Source organism: Anser brachyrhynchus (genome assembly GCF_964034855.1).
Source record: "Anser brachyrhynchus genome assembly, chromosome: 15".
In the NCBI taxonomy this organism is placed as follows: Eukaryota; Metazoa; Chordata; class Aves; order Anseriformes; family Anatidae; genus Anser; species Anser brachyrhynchus.
Window position 1 is genome coordinate 11,418,875 of NC_137733.1, and position 22,791 is coordinate 11,441,665.

Consider the following 22,791-nt stretch of genomic DNA (forward strand, 5'->3'; position numbering starts at 1 on the left):
ACCTCCTATTAGCCCCAGGGCCACCAGCACCACTAGCCACCTGGGCACTGAGCTGCAGGGGCAGCTAACAGCTGCAGGAAGGCAGATTACCCTGCAGCACACCCTGGGATTATCACAACACACAGGATCTGGGATTAAAAAATAAAGACTGCTCCTCCAGAGGAATCGGAGCACAGCTTTCCCTTCTGACCTTGCTACGGCGAGGGGCTGGGTGCGAGGGGGAGCAGGCACCCACCCGCTCTGCAGCCCAGACAATGACGGAGCAAAATTGCTGCTCCCAGCAGCAGACCGTGCTAATACTTTGCAACACTATTAACACAGCTTCCCCACTCCGCCACTGCTTTATTATTATATTCTTTTTTTTTTTTCTAATGATTTTGCAAACCTTTGTGGAACAGACGCCCTCTCCTTGCCCCAGTTGGAGCTGCAGTAGAATGAAAAGGGGGGTGGGAAGGAGGGAGGAGAGGAGGAGAAAGAAAAAAAAAAAAAAATGCTTTTGGTTGAGGTTTTCCTGTTACTATCACTGTAGCGTTTATTTAGCCAATCTCCTAACTATGACGTGAGGAAGGCAGGAATCATGGCTCGCTCATAATATTTAACACACCCACTGAAAGCTGGAGCTGCAGAGCTACTAGTCCAACCAGTCTCCAGAATTCAGTGTAGCTGAAAGAGGTTTTCACTCTGCACCTGCCAAAGATCTCTCCCCCCTCTTCCCTTCTCTCTTCCCCCCCCCCCCCCCCACTTTCTTTCTTCCTTTCTCGCTAAAAGGCAGATCTGTAAGACCCAGCAGAGATCAAAGACGGGACCTCTTTGCTAAAAAGAACCTCTACTGATTTATTAGTTTCTTTTCTCTAATCCTTTTTTTTTTTTTTTCTGTGCCATATTTAACCTTTATGTTGCAGTTGTGCCATCAGACAGTTTTGCGGCCAAAAAAAACGACCCAAGCCAAAGCAAAAGCCCAGCTCGGATACAGCAGCCACTCAGACTTGATCGCAGTTGAACATATTAATCTCTCCCAAACACTGGACGCGATGGATGAAGAAACTGGAACCGCTCTAAGAAAATGATTTTCCAGCCAATGTTCTTAAACAGTCTCACAGAAGAGAGGGAGCGAGAGCGAGCGGGAGAGTGCTTCTGCTGCATCACTGGTCAAATTCAAAGGAAGGGAGTCAGCGTTTCCTGCACAGCCAAATATTATGGATGATTTTTTTTCTTCTGTCGCCTTTCCGTACAGGTTTTCTTAATATTATTCTTCCCCCTTCCCTCCCCGTTTTTTTATTATTATTGTTATTATTTAATCCGAGCTAGCATCAGATGCCGGTTTCTCTTCAAGAACCAGTTTTCCCTATTTGTTGTGATCCCTGTAATAAAAAGAGAGAGAAATCGTGAACAGATGGCTTTATAAATTGCAACGCCGCCGGCTTTGTTTTCCTATTGATTTTAAAGGCTCGGACCGGTACACTTTTTTTTTTATTATTATTCTTATCATTATTTTTATTTTTCCTGTTTTTTTTTTTCCTCCCCCCTCCTAAGTTCTTGATGCTCCTGAGACATGAGGACCTATTGTTTTTAGCCTGTGCGTTCCGCGGCGCCTATGGAGGTAACTTTACGGACTTGATCGCTCGCCGCCCGACCCGAAGGGAGAAAACCGAAGCGGCCCCGGGGGGGTTGCAGCGAGCCCCACGCCCGCCCGGCCTTTTTCCGCGAAAGACCCCGGCAGCCTCCCCTCCCTCCCCCTTCCCCGGCTAATTCCAGAGCCTCATCCCCGGCCATGAAAATGCTCCTGGTCCGCAAATTCCGGCTGCTGATCCTCATGGTGTTCCTCGTCGCCTGCACCATGCACATCATGATCGACCTGCTGCCGCGCCTGGAGCGCCGGGGGGCCGAGGGCCGCCCCGCTTGCTCCTGCCCGCCGCCCGCCGCCGCCGCCGCCCCGCCGCCCCGCGCCGCCCCGCGTTGGCCCAGCAAGCACACGCTGCGGATCCTGCAGGACTTCAGCGCCGAGCCGGCCTCCAACCTCTCCTCGCAGTCGCGGGAGGCGGCGGAGAAAGCGGCGGACGGCGGGGGAACGGCGGCGGCGGCGAGGCCGAGGCGCCTCATAGCTCCCGGGGCGCCGCGCCCGCCGCCCCCCGGCACTGCCACAGCCGCCGCCGCCGCCCCGTTGGCCGCCCTCTTCCAGCACCCGCTCTACCGCGCCGCCCTGCCCCCGCTGGCCGACGGCGACCTCCTCTTCAATGTCAACAGCGACATCAGGTTCAACCCGCGGGCGGCCGAGCAGCCCGAGTGGTGAGTAACGGGGCGGGGGGCCCGGCCCGGGGTGCCCCTCCGCTGTGGGGGGAGGCTTGGGGTCGCTGTGGGAACGGGGCGGTGGGTCCCCGCCTTGGGGTTTGTAGGGTTGGTCCTCGGCCCGCTGTGCTCGGGGATTGGGGTGATGGGTGGTTTGGAAGAAGTGGGGGGCTGAGGGGAGGCAGTTGGGTGTCGCCGGTGGGAGAGGGGGAAGAGAATCGTACATGGGGTTGGCCGGTTGTTTTCCTCCGAAAAATGCAACAAAATGCGGGATATAACACAGGAAAGCAAGAAGGCTGGAGTGCTGGGACCAGAGGGTCCCTATGACCCTATATCCTGTGTCCAGCTGTAGCCAGAGGCAGATGCTGCTGGAAAAACAGCATAAGAACGGGGTCAGGCTCTTGGTGATCCTCCTGCCCCAGCACCTTCCCAGTCTCTGCTCAGAGGTGCGGGGACTGAGCAATGAGGCCAGGCAGCAGCATATTAACTTTTCTCAAAAGCAAGGTCTGGTATCACAAAGGCATCCACCCTAGCAGGTATTTCTGCCTTCAGGATCTGATCTGTGCCACATTTTTCATCCTCAATTAATTCCCAGTGTCTCGGCACCTCCGCTGCTCTCCGGCCTTCAAAGCACCGAGTTGCCTCTGTGAATCATTTGCCCTGTTGGCTTGTAAGGAACGCTGCAAAATTTCAATGACTGAAAAATCAAAAGGCTTGTCTAATACAACAGCACCCTCTTCCAAACACACCGACATTGTAATGTTTAAACAGCTGCATTGTACCATACAAAAGCTCTGTAAAGCCGCAGAGCAGCCAGCATGATCTAAATCCTCAGAAAGGGAGGATAAATATTTCTGATTTCTGTCCCATATGCGTGTGAATGGTCCAGGCCCATTCCACTTCATAATCAGAAGTGACTGTGAAGTGAAATACCTGAAGAAGTTCTGGTTACTCTGAGAAAAAAGGGAAAAAAAAGTCACAAAAGTATGAACATCTGGAGATGACTAAAACCACAGAGGACCTCTGGATGGAAGATATGTGACTGTGTCAAATAGGTGAAGAGCGAAAATATCTCTGACCTCCACAATGCAGCTGCCTTTTGTGCCTGTTTTCGTTGGCTGCAGCCGAAGTTCACAGAACTAACATGAAATGTAGGAGTTAAAAGTCAGCCTAACCATCCTTTTCTGTAATAATATCTTACTCCTAAGGAAGGGGCAAAGCCACCCAGAGTTTTTCTTTAGTGACTGGTTCAGAGTGATCCGATTTCTTCTCATTCTCTGTGTTTAAAAAAGAGAAGAACGAGAGAGAGAGTGCGAACATTTGGTACAACAGGTCAAGTTCCTGCTCCACTGTCAGCTTCCAGACCCAGCTCCCTGTTAAATAAAAGATCAGGATGATGCTTTCCTTTGGGTCAAACTTGTAAAAGATGTTTGTACATAATGCAGTCTAAATACAATATAAACCTTGCAGCTCCATGTTTCGGCTATATAAGGGCCTCTGCTAGCACTCAGTGATGTCACTCCGAATTTTCCTCCTGACTTTCGTGGGCATTAAATCAGGCGTGAGGAGCAGAGGTGAAGATCCAGCCACCCTGGCCCTGGGTGGGAGTGGGCTCCTGGCGTGCAGTGGGCACAGGGACAGGCTGGGGACTTCTCCCACCTCGTAGGGCTCTGCCCTTCCAAGCTGTCACCTCCTGAAGCTTTATTTCTTGATGCCAGTTGCAAACTGTAACATTATTTCTTACTCATCATTTATGTTTTTTCCTTTTTTTTTGTTTATTTTTGGTGGTAGGCAAAATGAAGACAATGAAGAATTTTTGCCAACTGGAGAAACCTCCATAGACTCCTACCCAAACTGGTTAAAATTCCACATTGGCATTAATCGGTATGAGTTGTATTCCAGACATAATCCTGCAATTGAGGCTTTACTACAAGACCTGGTCTCCCAAAAGATAACCAGTGTTGGTATGTTTGGACATGTATCGTTTTTATGATTATTTGCTTGTTGTTCAGGATCTTATTGCTGTTTGAATATTAATGAATATTTTGTATGGCTTTTCTCTGGTGTGCCTGCAACATTACTTCCTGACTTCTGCGTTCATTTTCCTTGTTAAACATAAAGAGATATTGCCAGCTCTGTATTACCTGAATAATTGAAAAGTCTGCCAGCGAGGCAAACCCCATTCATTTCAGACATCTTTTAGTTATCAGGTTGAGAGTGCCCTATTAAAAAAAAAAAAAGGGATAATGAAAAAAAGGATGGCCAAAAGGAGATAGCATCCTAGCAGCACTAGATCTGTGTTATTAGCTGATCATTATTTAAAAGGCTGCGTCTGGAGGAAGGAGGGAGGCGGCTGACCTGCAGCCCTGCAGCGATGGCTGCGGGAGCATCCGGCGCCGCGGGGCTCTGCGGCTCAGCGGAGCTGCAGTCTCCCTGGGCATGGCTCAGCTCTGTTCTGCTTGTAAATCCACAGCAGGGATATGCCTCTGTCAACCTTTGGCTCCGGTTAAACAAGGTGACAGAGTTTGTTTTTTTCTCCAGGGCTGTTTAATGACAGTGTGTGTCTCTTCGAATTTAGCTGCGTAGCTGCGCAGGGAGCCAAAAAAAAACAACCCACAGCCCTGAACGAAAGCCCTGGGATGCTAAACAAACACACACCCTGTGGTTTTGTAGAGGTAGAGAGCTGCAGCATAGCCAGCAGTTTTCACCAGTCGCAGGGAAAATGGAGTTACTTGTACTGACCACAAAGTTGCTAAGTCCGTTTCAGAGGGATGAAATAGCAGGAGCTCTGTAAAACTGCTGATTGTACGTTGCCGCCGCGGGATGAGGTCACCAGGTCTTTAACCCTGCAAGGCAAAATTTCCCCTGGCTTCAGCAGGAAATGGTCCCTGCAAGAATAGCATCGAGCAGGCCAAAGGTTTACGTTTTCCATCATGCGAATCTCAGCAGCTCCTGGGCAGGAAAAAGGGAGCTCCTTGGTCATCAAGAGTGGGCTGACCTGGGTGGAGTAGGTGGGAAAGGTGGGATGTTGTGGGAGAGCTTTGCCCTGTGAATCGAGCTGCTCCTTGGCTGTGCTCAGCTCTGAGCTCTGCCAGGCTTCGGATAAAGCAGTTCGTGGTGCCTGGCTGCCATCCCCCATCTTGGATGCAAGGGGCTAGTGGACACCTGGGCTCATGAAAGAGGACAAACACAAGCTCATTTATTAACATGTGCTGGGTTCTCTGTTCCTACAGCTCTGGATTGGAACGATTAATTAGGGAGCACAGGTGTGGCGATCGAACCATGTATTTTCCCATCCCTGGCTCAGACGTGACACTGCAGGTAGCAGCACACTGCCCGCGCTCCTGCAGTCTGTGCAGCGAGGGCACGGGACAGATATGGCCCGTCTGATTTTCCCCTTGACGCACCTAATGATTCCTGGAGTGTTAGTGACCCATGTGAATGGGGACTGAGCCAGCTTTTCCCAGCAGGCGTGTTAGCGTTGCACTTAGAGCACGTCCGTTGAGAGAAAGGAGGAAGAGACGCAGGCTGTGCCCTTTCGTGCTTGCTGCGGAGTGCAGCAGAGCCCCAGGGCAGCGACCAGCCTGTCCCCAGGTCCTCGCGGAGGTGATGCTCGACCAAACCATCTTCTGGCTCAACTATTGAGGTGTACACAACATACATGGGCTGTAGTGGCGTTTCAGACTGCACGGCTGCTAGGTGTATCAATCTCATTTTACCTCTTATACACTTTGGAGCTGAGCAGTGTTGGCTGCGCAGGAGGAGAGCAGCATTTGCAGCAAACTCAGCAGCGCTGGGGCCATGAGGTCTGTCCCTTCTGCAGAGCTGTGAGCAGTTAAGGTTGAAGTAGGGACGTACAAGCTGGTGGGAGAAGGGAGATGGGAATGAGAAATAATAAGTTAGTACTCATTCTTTGCTTGATCTGAGCTTCTGGGCATGTTGCTTAACCCCTCTATGCTTCAGTTAACCTGGCATCAAAATTGTTATAATAAGAAATAGGAGTGAAATCCTGACCGCAGTGACGTAAGTGAACTTTTGTTCATTGACTTCCCTGGGGCCATGATTTCACCTAATGTGTCATATAGATGTGTCGTGAGGTTTTCATTAATTATGATTTTGATAGAGCTTTGAGATCAACAGAGGGAAAGGGCCACAGGCCCGCAGAGGAAGGCTGATGATTGTTAACAATGATTTCCTACAGGATTGTCTCTTTGCTAGTGTTTGAACGATTTAGGGCCTCTTATACCTCTAGCACAAAAACACAGAGGTATGGTTTCTAGCAGTGATTCAGTATTATTTCCATAAGCTAAAATATGAATTACTTTTGATATAGGTATTAGTCACAGTGGGAACTGTCAGGGAATGATTCCTGGACAGAAATCCTAGTCTAAAATTAAGTAGGTGGAGGTGGAAGGGGACTTTTGCCTGTGTAAAGATGTCAGGATCTGAGTTTAGCTGATAGTATCCACAGCCTGACTCTGTGGGATTTCAGGGGCTTTCAGTTAGGTTGCAAAGCAAGAAAGAGCATCTTGTAATACACTTTTTTTTTTTTTTAATACACAGTGCAGCATCTTTTCCTTCATGTTGCAAATTCTTTGGGTGTTTAAAAATATATGCTTTTAAATAACATCTGCCATTTTTCAGCTTTACTGCAGAGCCACAGCAGGGATTCGAAAGCATGCAAGCTGATTAATAAAGAGTAATATATTTGACCAAAGGACATTTGTAGGACTTTTACAGTCTTTTGCATATTTCTGCATATTTTCCAGTTTGTCTGGTTATTGTTTTTTTTTTTTTTCTTTCTGCAGGGTCAATTTTTATTGTTTTGCTTTCTGTGCTTTCTGTTTCTTTTTTTCAGGGTAGCTGCAAATATTCTAGGTTAGAAGTACAAAATAAATGGGAATCTTCATAACACCAAATCTTCAGGCTTCTTTTTGCAAGCAGGACAATTAAATATACAGGCTTACATGCATTACATGAAACAGGATATTGCTTTGTCCAGTCTTTTCCCACTGTTCAGATTTGCTGTGGCTCTAATAGAATTAGGTGATTTGCTGTGTGGGTTTTTGATACCTTCAGTAATTAGATCCAAACTGCAGCTAAACAGCTTTCTTAGCCACATCGTAATTTCTCTGCTCTGCTTGCATTATTTATGGGGGAGAGTGGTGACCAGATTGATCCTGCACCATCTATCAGAACAGCTCACACGACTCTGTAATGTGCAGTGTTGTTTTAAAATGAAAACAGTGACAGAAGCAATTCCCAAGAGCAGGGAGCAGCAAGGTGACATTTTCTTGATGTTGAAGTTTAAATGGAACAAATCCATGGATGGGAAGGAGTATCACATTCAGCTCCCACAGTGACACCTAGAGCTGGCCTTGGAAAGGACAGGGTTACCGAGAGCTTTTAAGCTGAGGATGTGTTCTGTGCCCTGCATCAATATAAGTATTTCCTATTCATTTTGTGCAGCATAAAGGGATAGCTCTTAATTTGATTTAATTCAGTGAAAATTTCCTCCCACCATAAATAGGAGCCTAGAGAGAATTGTTTTCCATTGAGCACTGAAACAGTTTTCAGAAGAAGCACATGCACAGGCAACTGCACATTTCCTTTGGCTTTCATAACTGTTTATTGCATGCATAAATAACCATAGTTAGCTGTTTTCTTGCATATTTACAAAATGTCTGTGCATAATTGTGGCAGCACTGTCAGCAATTTACCAACGAATATGGCGTGGTGCATTGTAGAGGCAATGTGGTCTTCATGTCTCTTGTATTTCTGTCCAGAAGCGCTGTGCCGTCGGGCTGCGGTTGAGCATAACAGGCTTTTGTGTTTGCTGGGCTTAGTTAGTTGGGTTTTATTTTTTGATTCTTTAAATTCTCTGGTTGGAAAGGTTTGGAAACATTACCTGACTGAGTTCATTTATGAGCCTGCAATGCCTTCAGTTTGTACAGACAGTAATTAGAAAGCAAGCACACAAGATTACTCATGCAGTGAAGAAATGCTGCAATTAAGTAAGGTGGACTCTGCTTCAAGTCAGGAAAAAAAAAAGAAAAGACACTGAATATTGAACCTAAATTCCGGTACTAAAGGAAATTATAAAAATCTCATCCAAAGGAAAGAAAAAATAGTGCTGCTGAGAATGTGTGAAAAACATAATGAAATGTAGCACCATTGATTTACTGTATAAGGAAACAGTGAATCTGCCAAGAGTCAACAGATTGATTAAATGTACAGTTCCAAATGAAAGGAGGGGACTTAAAATGTACAACAAGGTCTTTGAATGGTTTCGCGGATCTCTTCCCCTCCAGAAGTCTATACTATCTTGACTAAAGCAAGAAAGGTCTTTAAAAACAAGTTAGCAGAATTGGCTGAGCAAGAGCAAATTAAGAGATGATGAGAGTTTGAATTTATTTTGAAATCTGTTCTTTACTGCTTGTATGGGGCCATGTCTCTAGCCTGGGGCAGAGTATTGCTTGTTAAAGCCAATCAACATGTTTATGCTAGATTTAAGCTTGGTCTATAAATAGGAATCCAAAATGAGTCTGAACTTTTGTTTCAGATATTTGTGCATCCCAGGCATTGACTGGACCTCACTGCTCAGGCATTAGCGTTGCATAAATAAATACATTTTCAAATGTTTGTTGGACTCTGACCAAAAAAAAAAAAAAAGGTTCAAAGGTCCTGTTGGGACTTTTGCTGTCCATCAGAAGAGCATACAGTCTAGAGACGAGAGTACTACAGCAAAACTGAGGAGCTGGAAAGCCAGATCAATTCCAATTCCAAGTCCTTCTGGGTCAAATCACTTTGGGCAGCATTGGGTCTCTACTGGAGTTTGTACCAAATGCTTTAGAAGAGAGAACTAGAACTCAATTAGCATACAGGTGTAAAAACATGCTTGAGAGACAATTGGTAGTACTTCTTTTATATTGATGGTATCTGTGGATTGGAAGGGGAATTCAGGTCGTGTACTGATGAGTTTTCAGAAGGAATAGGAGAGGACAAGATGGGGGAAGGAGCAGACATGCTATGTACTGTGCCAACAAGCTCTTTAGATGTAAATGAACAAGAAATTTTTAGAAGCTTGTTCCAAAGTCTATCAGAGAAAACAGAAAGAATCTCACTGATATCACTGATCTTTGGACAAGACCCTAATCTCTCAGACACTCAAGCAAAAGGATATCTCAGGGTTTTTTTTGCAAGGCCTTCTGAAGTTAGGAAGATTTCTAATCACATCCACAAGCTCTTGCCCTGGGTTAACAGGAAAGGTTAACATTGCATTCTTTTGCTTTCTACTTTGGGGGGAAAAGAGAGACTTCGAGTAGCCTGGAGATAAAAAATAATGGTTGCATTGGGATTTGTTTGTTTCTAACGCTGTGCCAGCATGTCCAGGAGGTGTATAAGAGAGAATTTGAGGTACCTCCATTCCTTTCCCAGAGCTGCTTGTGACCTGCGATGTTACAGTTTATTCAGAAACCTTAAACAAAAAACAAATTCAGAGCATGACTAAAGGTTCCCTTTGGAGTCAGAGCAGCATTACATTATAAGGCCCTCTTAAAAAATATCTAAGCCTGCTGATTGTAGCCATGACAGATTGCAATGGTGTAGTGTCTCCCAATTTTTCAGAAAATTGTGTGTTCTGCTCCAGGGTATTATAAATTCTTCAGAAGTGTTCATATGGACAGTAGGTGACAGCACAAGGGCATCTCCAGATAAGCAAACTGTGTTGTCCAGGCTCAGTGCCTGGAAGGTGACGGGGCTCCCGCTGTTGGGCCATCGTGGCCAGAGGGACATGTCTAACTGAGGTCTGAGCAGGAAGGGGAGATCCTAAAGGAATACAGCTCAGAAAATGAGAGGGAAGCCAGTACACAGATGTAACACGAAGGAACAAGGAGTGTACCGGACCTAGAAGTCCGAGTAAGTCATCTCCAGAGAGACCTGCTCTTCTCCAGCACTGCCACCCCAAGGAGCTGGGCACCCTGGACAGCTGGTGGCCTTCCTCAGGCCCCACTCCCCAGTTTGTGTCATTTAGCGATGCATGAAGGATCCTCTTGAGTTCAGTGGGCCCAGCACCGGGTGTTTCTGTGCAGGGAGTACAACAGTAGGTGTTGGCCTTGGAGGGCCTCTTTGAATCCCCACCAGCCTGCCCAGCACATCTGCAGCACAGAACGACCGGCTGAAGTAGGAATAGCTGCGTGTGAGCCCGGCGCGTGTGGAGGGAAGCCAGCATTGAGCTGGCATTGAGCAGCATGTGGTGGTGTCTGTGGCGCACACGGCTGCCAGCATGCCCTGCCACGAGGCACGATGCAGCGCCGCTCCCACCGATGTCACCCTCTGTTTTGGGGAGGCCCTAAGTTTTCTCCTGGCAGCAGCAGGGGGACAGCATCCCAGCAAAACCCATGTTTGATCGAGGCTACTATTGCAACCAATTAAGGCAGTACAATAAGATGGATCTTAAAAGACCAGGGAATTGCTTTTGTCTTACTTCAGCTCAATTCTTTCTGACAGGAAACCAGGCCTTTGTGTCTCATGGAAGAATTATGCTGAATTGTTAATCTTCTTCATACATTTCCCTTCTCGGTGATGACACACTCATTGTTGAGTTCGGCTGCTAACAAAATCATTATCTGTCGAGTGTCTTCAATTTGCTGAGAAACCGGTCGGCTTAATGTATCTGAAGTTTTGTGCTTAGAAATAGGCATGCTGGAACATCCTTTTTTCTTCTTTGCATTGCTGTGGTTTCCCAAAGCCTTGGCTTCCTAGCTGTACCTCAAAATAGGCTCTATCCTTCCCTTTTCTCTGATGGGCTTATGGGATATTTGCTACATTTTGGACATACATGTCTGAAGGCATAGAGGGAGTCAAGGTCTAAGCCCTAAGCTCCTCATAATTGAACCAAAAAGCGGAAATTGTATAAATTTTAGAAAAGAAAAAAAGCACATTGTTTTCAGTTGGTGTGAACAGTTTGCAAGCTCCTCTATTGAGATTGGTGGAGCTGGGGAGCATTACACCTGACACAAATCTGCCCTTTGGTACTGGGACTGACATTGCTGACCTATATGGAGCTATCCCACATGAACAGGGGTGCAAGTGCAGGTTACGCCTTAAAAAGCCAGGCAAACTCTGCACCTTTGGCAGCAGCTGGGCAGGAAGGGTCCATGGCATGGCTGTAGGTCTATGTGGGCATGAGGCAAAGGGCAGTTCCGCCTGGATTTTGCTGTTCAAACCGATCAGGAGCATTTCCAGAGTGAATGGCTAGGCTGCAATGGTCCTAGGGCAGCACATGTATGTTTTTGTCTGGAGGCTTGTTGCTTCTCATTGCCTTCAGGCTTTGGGCTAGGTAGAAGAAGGAGCCAAGTCCTTCCCTCTGATGCAGATCAGCTGACCTGCTCTGCACAAGAGAGGGAGTTTAATACATGAAAACCACACGCTTCTGCTTTACCTGCTCAGGACAAGTTATTTGATGCCCTTTAATTTCTAATTATTTATTTGTTCCTTTGGGATAAACTGGTAATGTAAGAGAAGGCAGGGGTCAGCAAAACAGCAAGGCAGGAGGGATTTTATTCTAGGGGAAGTGGAATCACACTGACCAGATTTGCATAGTATTTTGTTACAAAAATATGGATTACAAGGGTTGAAAGAGAGCCGGTGACCTATCAGTAATAAAGCACAGTGAGGAGTAATTAAAAAGGTTGTGTGGCTAATGGTGTTGGTTAGAGGAAGAAAATGTACAAGCTATATAGGTGAAACAAGGGCAGCTGTAAGCCAAAATTTACAGAGCAAGGTAACTTGACATTCATGTAGTTCTCCAGTCGACAAAGGTTTTGTCAGAACTGCAAAGAAAGGGATTGATTATCTGATCATTCATGGGAAGCATTTTGAAAGGACTGACTCATCCCCACAGACAGGACTGACATGGCTCTCCGAAGGCTGAAGTGAATTAAAGAGTCAGGCTGTGGGTCATTTCATTTATTCAAAGCAGTTTTGATTGAGATCGTGAAAAAGCAGCTGGTTTGCCAAAGTACATATTTACCTCTTCTAGTAACCTTATCATCAAGTGAAATGCATTTTAGGAACTCTTACATTAAAAAAAAAAAAAAGTCTCTGGCTTTAAAAACACTATAATCTGGCTGTTAACATGATATTGTCCAAATCGTACACATTGGTATGAATGAATGTCAGTCTTAAATTCCCATTAGCTCCCAGCTGGGAAGGGAGTGCATTCAATGTTTGAGCAGAGAGAGCCCTTGGTGCACGGTGTGGATGGCACCTGCCACCCCCACGTGTCCTCTCCTGCCCTCCCAAATGAACCAGTGACCCTCTCTGCGCAGCTCTGCTCACATGTACAAACCACCTTGGGATCCCCTGGAAGTTAGTGGATGGGCTTGGATAAATCTCCATTGTACAAAGAGGAGATGGATTTACATATCTCTACTGCTCAGCAGTCATTATTAAAATCACAGCAGAGATCAGAGATTGCTCTAGTATCTGCTCATACTTTTAATTAAGGGGATGTCTGCTGCGTCTCACTGTAATCCCAGCCACAGTTGTCTTTGAAGACATCCTATTTCCTTTCCCAATGTGTGTCCCTTGTTATCAGGAAGTCCAAAAGTGGTTGAAGATAGAGAAAACAAGGCTCCAATGAGCTGTTCCTGGACATGCTGTTCAGTTAAGGTGCTTATGGTGTTCATACATCCATTTTTAGTCCTAGTCATCAGCTCAAAGCCCTCCCATGTACTCTGCACCCACTAAATAATTTTTGAAAATTGTTATCCAGTTAGTATTACCCTGCTTGGTGCTCAGATATTGCAATGCTGCATCTAATACAGAACAAAGATATGTGGTTTTGTCTCAAGGAAGCTGAATGTAAGTAGACCCATATGTAGCATTTTAAAGCGGTTTTGTTTTTTCCCACAGCAATGAAATCAGGAGGCACCCAACTGAAGCTGATCATGACGTTCCAGAATTATGGACAGGCGTTGTTCAAACCAATGAAGTAAGTGAAAAAATGTCTGGCTGTATTGTAATGTGAAATTGTGGTGGAATATGCTGTTGTCATTTTATAAGGCATTAGAAGTTTGCTCTAGTATTGCTCAGGGTTGGTGCGGCTAGTTCTCTAGGTTTGCTGCTGGATGTAGAGCTTCGGGCTGTAGTGAAACCTTGCCGTGCTGGATTGGTCTTTGAAAGAGATACTGAGGAGGCTTCTTATATGCATTACAGTCTTCTCAGGAATGTTATTCAGATCTCTGTGAAATCTCCCATCATAAATACAGGGTGTTTTCAGCATTTCTTTCTTATGTAAACTTACACTGCAGGCATGAACTCTATCTAGTGTGTTTCCCCCCGAGGAATGTGACCAGATATGAGAGATGGTTCAGAATAGCTTTGGGAAGACCTATATAGCATTTGTGTGATAAATTATAATTTAATCCATTGATTTATTGCTATTTGTATTAAAAGGCTGTATTAGTCATTTGGCTGTGGCTATGCTGACTGTGAAATTTGAGAGTGATGCTGCAAGATAATCTAGAGAGAAGGGGAAGGACTGGGATGATACAGACTTGATTTTGCACCAGTATCAGGCTGGCCAGACTCCACCGAGATCAGAGAGATTATTCAGATATAAAGCAGATGTAAATGAGTTCTGAATCCTGACCTGTATGTTTGTGTTGTAATAAGGAAAATGACTCTGTGCTCATTGTAGAGGGTTTAGCAAAGACGCTCGGGGCTGCAAAATGTTTAATGAAGCTACTCAATATCTGTGTCAAGGGTACCACTGGAATAATAAATTCATTTCCTTCTTTTGTTGCCACTGTAGGGAAGATCCATTAATTTCCTCTAGGATGGTCCATAAAAGAGTAGAGTAACTCGGAATGGGTGGTTTGAAGTACGTATTGGTGTTGTGTTACAGCTATAGTGGGGTACACAGCTCAGGGGGTAAGCTGCTGGATGGCAGCTGAGATAAATTCCCAATTTTACTATAGATTTTGCTGTAGACTGACCTCAGACAAGTACAGATTTTATTTAATCTTATTTTGACTGCCAGGAGGGACAAATAATTGGTCCCTAATTCCTTCAACTCAAGTTTGAGCAAGAACTCACCTTGTGTGCATTTGTCCTGGTATTCACATGGAAATCCTGTGAGCTTCCAAGGCATTTATGCAAAAGCCAGATGCCTCCATGTTATTTCCCAAATTCCACACAAATTTCTCCATGTTCCTGGTAGAACCACAATTCCCTGGGGGAGTTCAGAGTAAACACAGATAATACAAGTCAGAGGGAAGGTGCTATCAGAGAGCATCTACACAGCATCTTCCCCTCCTAGCCCTCTGCTCTGAATCCTTAGATCATTTACTCCATGATCTATTACTCCATGGGTCCATCCCCCTACATTTGCAAGTTTGATGCATTTAAGCACAATTCCTAATTGTCTCCTGTCCCACGTGGCAAACCAACAACTGAGCAGGTTTGAGCAGCTTTTAAGTACTAGGAAGAAGTATGGTTTTTACCATGGCTTTTTACATAGTGTGAAATTTGTTTCTTCTCCGTTTGCTGAGAGGCAGATAATTTCAATCTTTATCATTGGTATGACATTGTAATTCGAGGAATGCTAATGAGGTTAAATCAAAAGTTTACTGCTTCTACTGTACTATACACAGCCTTGGCAAGATGATGGATGACAATAGATGTATAGCCACTTTCCTGTATAGAAGCAATTACCACCATCCACCAGTGCAACAACAAAAGATGATGATGTCTTAATCATTCCCTTTGCTTGATTCAAAGGGCAGCAACACCCTATTTTCTCACCGATCTTTGCATTAAATACACATCTGGAAAAAGCAGCATTCGAACATTCAGCAGCTGTGTTCCCAGGCACCACACCTTACAGCAGCAACACTGCTGTGTTTGTGCTGATCATCGCTGAGCACATTAGTGATTTTGAATAACTATGTTTGCAAGCATTTGTCTTCATTCTGGTAGCAGTGAGCAGGGAGCCAGATGCTCAGCTAGCGTAAATCTTCCTAGCTCCTTTGGCATCTGGTCCCACTGGCCTCTTTCACCAGCTTATGAACGGTTGTTGATGAAGTTCTTGGAAGTGTTTGTAGCATCCTTTCTTGATACAGAAATAAGTGGCCTTGAACTGAAAAAGAAAAAAAGAAAAGCTACGAGACTTCTTGTAAGACCTTACCGAGTCCCTAGGCACCTCCCAGGCTGCTTCTGGTGCTCCTTTTCTGCAGGGTACCGTTCTGATCCAGGCTTCACAAAGCTGGCTGTGCCTTCTGAGGGCAGGAGGCTATAGGAGAGTCATAGATCAGGGCCACATGTCTCCTAAGTGTAGCCTGGCCATCAGCACTGATGGTGCAAGGGTCATTAAAAAAAGTGATAATTTGGGGAGCATGAAACATCATGATTTTGTGATTCTGTGAAGACTGGGGCCTGAGTTTGTCCCTTCAGTGCTGGGGGAGGCCATAGGAGTTACATCTCTATTGAACTGAGCTGTGCCAAAGTGTTTTGGAGAGTAGAGTTGGCATCAGTAGGATTTCAAGCTTGATCCTAAGGAAAACTGATAAACCTGTGTTTCCTACCGTGTCCGGCATCTGAAGTGCTGAAAACTGAATGGTGTGAGGTCCACAGAGGGTAATATGCAGGTGTGAGGCCAGTCTTTACTTGGTTTCAATTCATTTAATTTACCTGGAAAGCTGGTTTTGCTATACACAGCTGTACTCAGCACCTTCCAAACTGAATACCCTTTTTGAGCAGGATAGCTGCAGAATGGGGAGTCCATGGGAACCCTTGCCTGACACAGCCAGGTGTCTGCTCGTGGAAGGGCAGTTCTCCAGACTTCAAGCAGTGATTTCTGAAGGAGAGTGGCAGCAAAACAAATCCCTGGCAGGTCACTCGAAACCCTGCAGAACTCATCGGTCTTGCTCTGCCCTTTCCCAGCCTCCTAATTCCACATTGAATTTATCCAGAGAGCAAGCCAGCTCTGGAAAAAAAAACAGTCAGGGTTTGGAAATGTGGAAAACAGAATCTGCTTTTGGCACCTTTTGTGCTCAGTGTTTGACATTAACTGACAACTCTTCATCTGGTCATCGATCCAGGGTAGTGGAGCAAATGAGAGGCGGGAAGGGTATCAGTTGGGGAAATGTGATAGCAGTAAATAAAGCCTGATCAGCTGCAATTATTTTATTTATCTGTGGCTCTGCATCTTCATTTCTGAAATAATTGCCCATAAAGGATTGCAGAGGAAGCCAAATCTATTTATAAATCATATGGCCCAGTGTAGATTCCTTTGCTAATTCCAAATGCCTCATAGAAAAAGCGAATATTTGCTAAAACTCCGGGGAAGATTTAATGTATTTGCAATGTATCTTACAGTTAATGTGTAGTTTTATTTAGCTCATAATAGTTCAATCATACAAAATTATTACCATATGGGACAGGAAAAAAATAGCAACCTCCCCTTCTCCCATGATTAGTGTGTCTAACCATATTAGTATTGTAGAGCATAATAAAATTTATTTACATGATCGCTGATATCTGCAGCCACAGCTTTTTATATAACTTAGCAGGTAGAGACGGTGTAGAGCCATAAATTTCAAAGGGTCTTGGCTTATTTGTCCAAAAAGAACATGTGCTTAATAGTTTTATTTGGTTTCTCTTTGTTTCTGCTAGCTGGTGGAGTTAAATAGCTGGCTCAGCAACAAAACCAACACACTTTTTTTTTTTTTTTCCTCCCAAGGCTTTATTCTTGAAGGGGGAGATTCAGCTCCAGCAGAGTCAGTGTCAGGACTCCTATTGATGCCAGGATTTTCAGAGAGGTTTTTACAGTTCCTTATGGAGAAGCCAAATAGAATCGAATAGAAAATGATATCTTGTTATAAGAGTTGTGAGAAAAGTGTCCAGTGGTATGTTTTTAACAATGACATCTCTCATTGCCAGTTTTATAGGCTGCTTTGTACAAATGTGTAGAAAGGGTATTCATTAGAAAATCTTTGAGGTTCATTTGTTCTATTTGAAGAAATACTACTGTATCTTGTGAACTCAATTTTGACTGAAACTGAGATTAAAGCCAGTTCTGTTCCAACTTCAGATTTTTCCTGATATTTTTAACATCTTTTTTCTTTTCTCCTTCTGTTTTTACAAGTCCCAGTGCAGGATTGGTAAGAGCCACGTGGCTGCTTCTTTCAGTATCTGCTGCTCGCAGTTACAGTCTTTAATAAAGTAGAACTAATTAGCATCAGGGTGATATCAGGCCAGAGGAGACTTTTAGGGTCGCAAAATCCAGATTCCTTAAATCACAGGCAATCATCTCATGAAATCTCATCTATAAACTGATCCAACCTTGCTGACCACTGTTTTTATACCCTTTGCCCCTGTTATTCCTCCCGAAAGTTGCTGCTGTGAGTGCACTGAGCAACAGTGCCATTGGTCTCTTGTATTTTGCAAGATAAATATTGATTGCAATTTAACAGTTTAACTGCAGAAGTTTTTCCTTTGGGACTTTACAGAAGAAATGCGTCACACTGAGACCGATTTTGCTGGAACGTTTGCTAGCAGGGGGCACTTTTCCATCGCAGACAAGTCTCCTTGCTCCTGCAGCTCTCAAAGTCGTGACCCATCCCAGTGCCAACCTCCAGATAAGATGGTAGTCACAGTGTCGTACAAAGCTGGTGCTTTACAGGAATACAACCAGCACACTTGCCTTCTAGCTTCTGTAATGTTCCTGTAGCTCAAAGACATGGTGGTTGTTAGCTGGGCTGAAATCTAGCAACCAAGGTCATGGGAGAGATAACGTATTTGTTTCGATTGGCAAAGCACAGCTTTTTATCGTCTTTTAAATGTCGTACTTATAGAGACAAAGAATTATCAGCATTCTTGAAGTTTCTCTTTGATTTCCTTTTTGGAGTGCTCAACAAATAATGCATCTTTTGATAGGGATATTAAATAGGGCAAACAACCCCTGTAATACAAACAACTGTTAATCGCCTTCATTTCCTACAGTTATATTCCCTTCCCAAAGCTGCAGTGTGGCTGTTGTACCTGTGAAAGGCAGCCTCTAGGCCTGATTATCATATCAATTAGCCCGGTGTAATTCTTCTGACTTGGTAGCATTGCTTCCAAGTCAGAGGAGTTGAAATGAACTTCAGCATCAGGGCGGCTGGAAGATTGCTTTCCTTATTACATTGCATATCATGCTGTTTTGAGGAAATACATTTTGCAAACCTGTTGCATTTCAGCTGGCAGGCATCCAGTATAAACATACTGTTATAAGTCAACATGGCAATTAAATCAAATTGCAATGTTTTCTCTGAGCAGCTACAGAAGTGAGATATGCATACAGTAGTTGCTATTCTAGAAGCCTTCCAGGATTAACACTTGGGCACGCTGGAATGTGCCGTGTGAAACCCAACGGAGCAGATGCTGGTCAAAGTACAAACCCGGCCAGTCGGGATTGTCACTTGGTTTTTGTCCGTAAGCTGTTCTACTGTACAGAGATGTTCTCGGAGATCTTTGGTTTTGTGCGAGGTGTGTTATTGGAGACCCAAGGCTGAATAAACTGGTGGGAAAGGCTGATGTTAGTAATCCCGGTATTCAGTTTACATAAGTGTATTTGAAACTGAGAGGAGTGCTGTCTCATTGCATCGTGAAGAAGAAATGCTTTTCTGCTGCTCGAAGTAACAAACAATAATCAGATATTCCGTGGACCTCATCCATGAGACTTTGGGCTTTTAAAAGATATATTCAAATCCTTGCCTGCCAAATCCCTGCTGAAATGTTTACCTGACTCAGACTGACAGGCAGATTCTGATTGTGCTTACATCAGGAATAAACCTGGAGTAAGCTGGATGAATTACATCACTTGATATTTAAAGTGCATGAAATCTGATTGTGGTCCTAAAGTAGAGGTTGCCATCTAGTATTTTGGTTCTTCAACTTTTTGTGTATTATGCATGAATTGCTCTTCTCTTTTATAATGAATCCCGTTCATCAGAACATACTTCACTATTTCAATGCAAATTGTGTTTTAGCACTCAGCAGTGCCTGTGGTCCAAGTCTCATTTATGCAAATTGGAAAATTTGCAGTGACTTCAAGGGGAGTTGGATGGGGATTGATGCTGACTGATAGCCCTGGACAGCAATGAAACTCAGTCTTCTGTCTGCCAGTGCGTGCTGCATTTCCCCTTGCCACAGTTCAGCAACTGCTGCCTGAAATATTGATCAATCCCATCCAGCCCAAGAGCAATCTGTTCTCCAGTTCTGTAAGTGTGTTTATGAAATGACCCCAGAGTCAAAGTCTGGAAAGTCCAGGTAGCTCAAAGGTTGTCCACTCTGATTAGGGTCTGCAGGGATGCATGACAGCGGTGTTTCACCAGCCAGGACAGGGAAAACAAACCTCTTTTCCTCTTTTTGGCTGAGGCTCTGCTGCGTTGTCCCGAGCTGAGCTGCCCAGTGGTGAGATGGGGCAATACGTGTCACAGTGTTGTCATGCTGGATGATGCCACCTCGTCTGTGGGGTTCAGTCCATCCCATATCAGGGGGTGGAAAGCACTGGGAAGCTGCCTTCCACCATCACCAGTGAATTCTCAAAAATTCCCTCTCCCCTTACCTCCCTGTGGCATCTCCAGCTCCTGGCAGGAGAAGACTTTACCCAGCGGCTCACAGAAGTCCCAGCCCACAATCTCTGTGTCCGGGGTTTTTGCATGAATAATTCAAGCCTTGCATTTTTCTACACCTCATTAGTTGGGGTTTCTCCTGTGGATGATAACACGGTGCTCAATGTGGTTTTTTGGCTCTTGTCTTACACACAAAGGGCCACAGGTACAGGCTGTACCAGCCCCATATCACCTTTTTAAGGGAGAGATGGGTGGGCAGTCATATTTTTCAGTAGCAAAGTGTCTGCATGTATGAAGCCATTGATTAGCCTTCTTCTATCTCAATGCTTGCAGAATCTCGCTAATTAGTCTTCAGGAACAGAGACATGCTGTTTATTACTTCTTTAAAAGCCAGCTACTGCAGGAGCTATTCTTTTTTTTTTTTCTCTTGTTACCAGAGTGTATTAGGAAAGAAGCATTTTCAGTGTGTGATTTTAATCAAGCTATTTCTCCATTTTAATTTTCTACATACCAAGCGATGCAGTCCTGCGGATTTGTCTTTTAATCAGAGACTCATTTTTAGTTCCTCACCTTCCTATTTAACACAACTTACCCTGCATTGGCGGTGCAGAAAAGCAGCAAATGTTATCGAGGGAAGAGCTGGCATGAAATTCATAACCTGTAATTTACTGCTAAGTAACAGGGCTTAGCACACAAGGGACTCATTGGTGTAGCAGTGGGGTAAGATGCCCTTAGTAAATCTAAGCAAAAAAAATATGTCCAAAATGTTTTCAGTGGGATATGCAGATATTGCTACCCTGAAATATTTCATTAGAATTTGTCTCCATTGCTTTACAATTTATAATCCTTAAACTAGGCTCAAGAGACTGAAATTCAGGGAGGGAAAATGATTTGTGCAAGACTTGTGGCATAAACCAGAGGCTGAAGCCGTTGGGCTGTGCAGTGTTTTCTCTCCAGAGCAGCATGCACAGGTTTCTCCTAGTGATCAGTTGTGCTGTGCTCATCTCCACCCTTGGGAGGAATTATTTTTGGAGGCATTTATGGAGCTACATTACTCCCCTCTGCCACTGGTCTTTGTGGTCCAGGCATCCCCACCGCCTTGGAGGATGCAGATGGGGATTTGATCACTCGTGCTGAGATTTGTTTGGAATAATTTTGCTCTTCTAACGCTCACCTTGTTACAGCCCTCAACATTTCTGCATATTCCTTGAGTTAGGGTTGGCTCCCTGCAAGCATCTACAGGAAGGAGCACGAAATCAGCAGCAGTGAACTGGGTCTGATGAAGCAGTTTCAGTGTTTGAGGACCCACATCCAGCTTTGGCAGAGGGCATTGGTTCAGGCCCCATGGTCAGTGACAAGGCAAAAGCAGTCGTGGCATTCAGGAGGGACCCACAACTGAAGTGACAATGTCTTGCAAGTTGACATAGGGACACTGGCAAAGCTGAGATGGTTAAGAGGGAGTGCACAGAGTGCATTCAGATTGTGCCATTGGCATGGTGCTGTTGGTGACTCACTGCTGTAAACAAACAAAAAAAATATATATTTAAAATAGCCCTAATAGCTGATAATAATACAGCTTTAGGACATGCTGGGCATTTCTGACTTTCTTTTTCTTTTTTTATTTTCATTTTCAGTGTCTGGTTCAATACTGTTAGTACGTTCTCTTTCTAACTTACAATTTTCCACCCTGCTGTAATGTGCTGCTTGTGGGTAAATAAAAGTGAGAAAGCCTGAAAGACTCATTTGCATGTGAAGAAGTAGCAGAAACCCAGAGTAAACAGCATCTGCAAATGTGTGGGAGCGGGAGAGTAGGGGGGGACAGCAAAACTGTTGTAAATAGAAGCCGTTTAAAGAGCTGGATTATGCACTGCGGATAATAAAATACCCCAAACCAGCTCTTAAGCCAGATCCTGTTCTCAGCAGCAGAGTCCAACTGATCCTGTTAGCTCTTCAAGCCCCTTCTGTAAACCTTGCTAATTGGTGGTCCGACTTCTTCGTGCAGGGCTGGTCACTGGGCCAGAGGACGAATAATGCCATAGCTGTGCATGGAGACCTGTAAGGGCAGAAGTATTGCAGGCAGATACCAGTACACAGCCAGTCCATGGATTTTGAGCTGCTTTGGTATGCTGGCATGAGGCAGCAAAGGAAATGTTGAATTAATCTGTAGGTGCAGGGGAAATAGAGCAGTGAAGATTATTATTATTTTCTTTAGGTTTTGGTATAGCTTATTTGTATTTTGTTTGATTTTATCTTGTGATACACAGAGCATTTCTACCCAGCACATTTGTATTTATTTCCCTGTATTTCTTGCCTGTTTGAATCACTGCAATATGACAATCCATCCAAAATTTTCAAACGAGCCTCTTTTGCATCTGATTCTTTAGGGATTTATTAAGCAGAAAATCTGATTCCCGGGGCCTAACACCCAGAGGTTTTTCTGCCTTTCATGTTGCAAGCCCAGGTTTCGTGCAGGGAGGAGGGGAGCACAGTGCTGTGCTTCCACGGCCAGCTCTGCCTCCCGGGGCTGCTGGTGGCAGAGACAGCTTAAAGCAAAATCCTGTTTTTTTTCTCCATAAAACCAAGCCGTGAGGCCTGGCCGGGACCATGAGCTGTTGCTGGCAGGATGGGGCACAGCCAGGAGGACCTGTGCCAGCCATGGGCAAGGCGGGGGCAGCAGCTGTCCCTTTCCACATGGTCCCAACGCCACCCCAAGCCTCTGTGTCTCCCCCGATCCACAGCAGCAGCCAGCCTGACATCTCAGGGCTCCAACACCAGCAAAACAGACTGCCAGAGGAGGGGAGAGCTTCCTTTCCTCATTACCTGCCTAATTACCCTGTTCTTGGAGCCAGCTCAGAGCTAACACCATCTATTTTTGCAGCTTGCT

General features: G+C 44.9%; 1 protein-coding gene and 1 long non-coding RNA gene across 3 annotated transcripts in view; one reads left to right on the forward strand and one right to left on the reverse strand.

The window, feature by feature from the left end:
* Nucleotides 1–715: 715 nt before the first annotated feature.
* Nucleotides 716–22,791, forward strand: part of FAM20C (FAM20C golgi associated secretory pathway kinase) — a 58,483-nt gene continuing 36,407 nt past the window's right edge. The window contains exons 1-4 of the mRNA XM_080556633.1: nucleotides 716–1,234; nucleotides 1,534–2,286; nucleotides 4,078–4,250; nucleotides 13,204–13,282. Of these exons, the coding sequence (XP_080412759.1) occupies nucleotides 1,772–2,286; nucleotides 4,078–4,250; nucleotides 13,204–13,282 (767 nt within the window). The 5' untranslated portion in view covers nucleotides 716–1,234; nucleotides 1,534–1,771. The remainder of the gene's footprint in view (nucleotides 1,235–1,533; nucleotides 2,287–4,077; nucleotides 4,251–13,203; nucleotides 13,283–22,791) is intronic.
* On the reverse strand, nucleotides 1,271–2,157 carry LOC308178279. Of its 2 annotated transcripts, none has more exons than XR_013939668.1 (2): nucleotides 2,018–2,157; nucleotides 1,271–1,361 (listed from the first exon to the last, which is right to left on the reverse strand). It is a non-coding gene; the product is annotated as an uncharacterized lncRNA (long non-coding RNA). The 2 variants fall into 2 exon arrangements; XR_013939669.1 differs by having other exon boundaries at nucleotides 1,975–2,113.